Source organism: Mesitornis unicolor, unplaced genomic scaffold, assembly GCF_000695765.1.
Source record: "Mesitornis unicolor isolate BGI_N332 unplaced genomic scaffold, ASM69576v1 scaffold8579, whole genome shotgun sequence".
Taxonomy (NCBI): Eukaryota; Metazoa; Chordata; class Aves; order Mesitornithiformes; family Mesitornithidae; genus Mesitornis; species Mesitornis unicolor.
In genome coordinates this window covers 36,233-41,849 of record NW_010205247.1, presented here as the reverse complement: position 1 = coordinate 41,849, position 5,617 = coordinate 36,233, and the positions used below count along the sequence as shown (strand labels likewise).

The window sequence follows — 5,617 nt, the reverse complement described above, 5'->3', positions numbered from 1 at the left end:
ACGAAGATGCTCAGTAAAAACTGGGGAAAGCCCCTGACAACAAACATGAGCTGCAATATTGTCACAGTAGTTAAAAACATTACATTGGCAACAGAAGTGAAAATTATGGATGCAAAATCATTGTGGCAAATACTGAGGTGCTGTAGGAGGTGTAGTACAAATAATACAGTCTAGTGCTAAATTTTGATGAGCCGAAACACAAGAAAGTTCATCAACAGCATACTAAAGGAATCTTACAAAGCTTTATTAAATAATACAAATACAAATGATTATTTTTTACATCCGAACAGTCCATTTTAAGTAGTACTAGCATGTAAGGCACAACTTCTCCAAAACTAGCCAATAACTTACATAAGACTCAATATAATATGTAACAGAGTTGCTTTTTTGTAACACTGCATGAAACCAAACGGGTATGCCATGAACTGTGTCTGTGTTCCACTCCTCCATTCGCCTGCATAGTTCTGCACACAGTGTATACTGCATGGAAAAATCTGTTCTTAGAACAACTGAGATCACTTTCATTATGGTCCTTCGGAGAGTTCAGACAGCCAGAATGTTATTCACAACTAGAACTGTGGTACTTGTTATGTGTAAACAAAGACCCTATCCGATAGCTGCAAAACACTGCTTATGGATTAGAAGTTACTGTGGCTTTGACTATAATCCTCAAAATAAAGGACTCCATCTGAGATTCTTCTTTTTTTTCTATTCTCAGGGAATTACTTTAGGACTAAGGATTGGAACCAAGTTTTTCTCCTCATCTGTTTAAGTTGGAGAAAAGTTCATGCCAGCATAGCTCACTGCCATCTTGTTTATTAGAAAGTAAAATACATCTGAGCACACAGTGATCAACCGCCTGGTTTAGCAGAGTCTTTTCTGATGTACCCAGAATTGTGCACTGTTTATCTGTGTGTCTTCACCAATCAAGAGAAACAAAAAAGTCAACCAAGAAACCCCCACATTAACACTTATGCAGTTAAATGCTACACAGTGTTTTACAGACTTACAAATGAGCACGTATTAGTAGGAAAGTAGGTACTATCCTACTATTAGTAGGATATTCTGGTACCAATTTTCCGAAGTCTGGTCATACCAGTAGTATCTCACTGTACGGCTCAGATGAAGATTCTGGGTGTGGCTGTACCAGTTTGTGCACAAATACACCAGAGACAAGCACACCGAACCAACTGAAAAGGTCACTCATTGCAAGTGTGAAATAAGCCACTTAATTCCAGTGCACCAGGTGACCAGTGGTAATAAAAGGCGGCTCAGTTTCTATTGAGGTACTTCTACATGTGAAATCACCTATATAAATGCATTATATTTATATCAGAAGACAGGTAAGATAACTGCCTTCAGTTAAAAATATTTACTACTAGAAGAAATGGCTTAGAAGGCACATGCTTTTACATTCCCAGTCCAAAAAAAGTGCTTACTAACAAGAAAGGAATACTGCAGTGGTACCCAAAGGAAGCTGCACTAAGATAGTTACAGGGTTTTTCTGTTGTTGTTTTTCTAAAAAAAAAAAACAAACCAGCAAACAAACCCTCCAAATTATTCACAGTTGTTCCAGCATTCCTCATGTTAAAACAGCAAATCATGGTGATGAATCACATTGTAAGGCTAAACGTAAGAACACTTACCAGTGCAGTACATTCCTGAGTCTTTACAACTCAAAATAAAAAACTAGTTCTTTGACATATACAATTCTCCACATTTTTGGCTGATATTTGACCTGTTTTTTATGTTTCCCTTTTTTAAAAAGTTCATTAAAAATAAAATTAATTTTTACAAAAAGTAAATAAAAAACTTTTATCATCATCACTTAGACATAACTTCTTGTTCCTTGAAGAGTGCAAGAAAGCCAGCTTAGCATAAACACTGCTTTTTGTCCAGTCATCCTTGTCAATTGAGCATAAAACAACAGATAAGTTTTAGAGAACTGAAGCACTGACATAAAAAAAACTCAAACAGCTATATACACATATATAAAAAATGAAGCTAATACATTCAACAGACGTTCTTAGATTTGCTATTGTTAAAAGGCACCGATTTTTTTTTATTTAAATTTATATCCCAGCCCTAGTGCATAAAGATGAGTCCTGCTGTCCCTAACGTGAACCATAATCAGTGCTCCAGAGCATGGATGATGGGCTTGTTTTCCTGCTTGAGGACTGAAAACCGAAGGAAAGCACAGGTGATGCAGACAAACCTAAAACACAAGGAAAAAAGGAGAAAAAAACCAACCCAATCATACTCAGGAATGGTGGGAGAAGTGAGAAACAAATAACTGCTGTTGATCATCTGCTCAAACACCTGGCAAGCAAGTCTAATGGTCCAAAGTGAAATAACCCCTTTAGCTTATTGCTTGTTGAAAATACGTAAGTACCAAAATTTTGTTTATCTTCCTATTAAGAACTTTAATTAAAGAAGTGATTAAGTCTGCTGAGGGGAGCACAACACATTTCATCTCAGCAAATAACTTTCCATTTGAATTTGCCTTATTTTAACTGAAGTGTCAGGCACGTGTTTTTACAAACAGAACTGCAGCTCACTATAACTTAAATCCATCTTAATGTCATTTTTGTTTTAACAGCCACTGTTGATCACAGACATTCCCGAGTGAACGGGTATTGCTTGCCTATTTCTGAGAGTTTGATTCTGAAACAATGCAAATAGGTGAAATAGAGAATAAACACAAAAATACAGATAAAACATGACTGCATGATCAAAAGCAGTGAGGGAACAAACTGTTCCCTGAGCAACACAGAACTAAGTCCTCTACAGACTTGCGTCCTTTGCCCCCTAGCATTTACCCTTCCCTTCCAAGAGCCACAGTTCACAGTACCTCGCAGCACGCAGGCAGCACAAGAGATGCAGCACACACCTGATGTCACATGAACGGGCTGACCAGCCGGCTGCTGCCAAGCAGAGTGTATCAGCAGCAGAACTGGGCTTTACTTTCCTTCGGAAGGAGCAAAACTGTGATGATCTGCATGATTTCTTACACTTCTACCCCATTCCCTATTTCCAACGCGGCTGAAGCTGACCAAAAGTTTCAAATTAGCAATATGTAAAGGGAAGGTTGGAGAGTGGAGCATGGAGAATAAATTTCCTAGGACCTGGCACAGTGCTTGTAATAGCATTCAGTTTACAGGCTCTCTTGTAGTCATACCTCCCAACATTCAATTCCAATGTAATAGCTAGACTAATCAATTAATTAACTTATAACTGGGTAACAGCTGCTTACTGTTATGGCTGTGTTGAGGAGATGTCCTTGGGGTAAACGCTGGATGACTATGCTGTTCTTTCGGTGAGAAAATGGCATGATAGGCTGTAAGACATCATAAAAAAACCAAACCAAAACCAAAACAACAAAAAAAGTCATTTCACATGGAAATTATTCATTTCTATCTTACAGTTAATGCACTGTAAGAAGTTATGGAAAAAATACTGTGATCTTTCATTCTCTTACCTATCATCATAACAGCTGTCCCTGCTAATAGTGCAAAAACTGTGAAGAACATCACTTGATAAGAACCAAGAAAGTGCTGGAATAGACTGGCTCCATCTGTAGAATCAACAATATTAAGTTAAAAGAGCATCTTCTCTTACCTGCTTTAAGAGTTAACTATTCCTAATGCAAACTGAAATAGCCAAAAGGTTTTTATTTATAGCAAATAGGTGTAATCAACTTATGTAGTATGACTTTGATTCCAGTGTGCTTTCAATGCAGTCTTCCAAATTTGCCAGTAACAGCCTGAGACATTGATACACAATGTCTTAAGCATGTTCTTTACTTTCTCAGCCACAAAATGCTATTCTGTTTTCAAAATAACAAGACATTCTTGAGAGTAAACAAAAAACAATTACTTTCAGACACTTTAGCACTGGGATATTGATGCCAACTTCGGCAGAATTTTTTTGGGCTCACCCAAAGAGAAAAGAAGTTCAGCTTCAGTCACAATGAGCAACTGCATTCAAGTCTTCTGGTCACAGTGAGCACCTTACACGTCAATGACAACATTAGCTGTCAGCTCAGATTTTAACAAACCAAATTCTATAACCTCATGGACATTAATGGAAGTTAAGAGATTTACTCTAGCATATGAAGTCTAGAGATAAACTTACGTCTCACTGGTACACCGATTTTGTCAGTCGAGTAAATCACTGTCACTGGGATAGTGATAGACTGGTCAGTCATAGGACTAGAGACAGTTAGAGTTGTTGATAAGGATCCCTGGCTTGAAACTCTTGGATCAGACAGACTAACGGTGTAGACTACATAACTAGGCAGTCCATAGGATCTCTCCTTCTCAAACGCCTTCACTGTTGGTGACTCACATTTCACCTGCCGAGGAAAAAAAAAACAACCTGAAATACACTGCTTAGGCAAGCATAGCACATCCCCATCTTCCAGGCCACATGTCAGAAATACACTATTCCACAGAAACAGAGAGCAGCTCGTCCTCAGCAGGAGTCGGGCCTGGTTGTAACTTTACAGTGACACCTGCTGCACTTCACCCCTGTTTATCGTTAAAGTTGCCCTATTAACTGCTGTTTCTGTGGGTTGGGACAAACCCCACACAGCCAAAAATCAAAGCATCCCTTACTGGGCTATGTGAACCATGGGCAGTCAAACAAGCAAGTGGACAAGGACCTACTTCAGCCCCTAAAGATTAGGCAGATTTTCTAACTTTCAGTTAGAAAGCTGCATATAACAGTTCAACATGCTTTCAACTGTGCTGTGATACTTTCCAGCAATATACTCACCTCCAGGGTATCAAGAATTTCAGTGGCACCAAATATTTTCACATCAGAGCTTGTGTAATGGTTACTTAAAAGCATTTCCGTTTGGTCAGCATAAAACCCAGGATTGAATGGCACCTCGGTGCTGATCTGCTCCCCAGAGAAGTGGCTGCCTTGGACTGAAGCTGTAACTCTGAGTGCAGTTTTACTCATGCTGAGGTGCTTCAGCTGCTTGTCAGTGAGCCTGTGCATTGTGATTGAACAGGTGTAGTGTCCTATGGAAACAAAAGCGGTTTGACTGTTAATTGCTCATCTTTATGGAGTTTTATTCTCCATGCAGAGTGAGATTTCTGCGACATCTTTAAGAACGGCTAATAAAAGGTGGTAAAATTCAACAAACAGTAAGAACTGCGTAGGTGAACGGGACAGTATCTGGTGGTTCAAGCATCACAATCCCAGTACTAAAACAACAGAAGATATTTCGTGTCTTAAAGAAAGCATCGTGATAAAAACACTAAAATAGCAGTTTCCAGTCACATTGTTTTAATATGCCACTGAGACTCAATTCCACTTTGAATAGAACACTTGTGCTAATATTGATAGAAAGGCTTTACTGAAAACAAAATTGAACATCCTGTTTCACATTCTCTTCACAAAATGTAACAATTTTAGTCAGTTACCTTCATCAATTCTGTGGAGACATGGTTTATTATTTATAAAAGCTTCTTAAAAGATTATATATTCACTACGTTTCTAGCCTCTTATGGGATCTGTCTATTATTAGCAATAAAGATAGTAAAAAATTTCCCCCAGTATGGAAGACACAAGGCATAAGTAACAAGCAGAACTTGCTACTCCCCCTTAT

At 38.4% G+C, this 5,617-nt stretch overlaps 1 protein-coding gene across 1 annotated transcript in view; it reads right to left on the bottom strand.

Moving 5' to 3' along the window:
* Positions 1 to 2,085: 2,085 nt before the first annotated feature.
* The window catches only part of NUP210 (nucleoporin 210kDa), a gene marked incomplete at its 5' end in the record, with an annotated part of 37,566 nt that continues 34,034 nt past the window's right edge, over positions 2,086 to 5,617 (bottom strand). The window contains 5 exons of the mRNA XM_010191339.1: positions 2,086 to 2,215; positions 3,254 to 3,337; positions 3,479 to 3,574; positions 4,135 to 4,354; positions 4,777 to 5,027. Of these exons, the coding sequence (XP_010189641.1) occupies positions 2,115 to 2,215; positions 3,254 to 3,337; positions 3,479 to 3,574; positions 4,135 to 4,354; positions 4,777 to 5,027 (752 nt within the window). The remainder of the gene's footprint in view (positions 2,216 to 3,253; positions 3,338 to 3,478; positions 3,575 to 4,134; positions 4,355 to 4,776; positions 5,028 to 5,617) is intronic.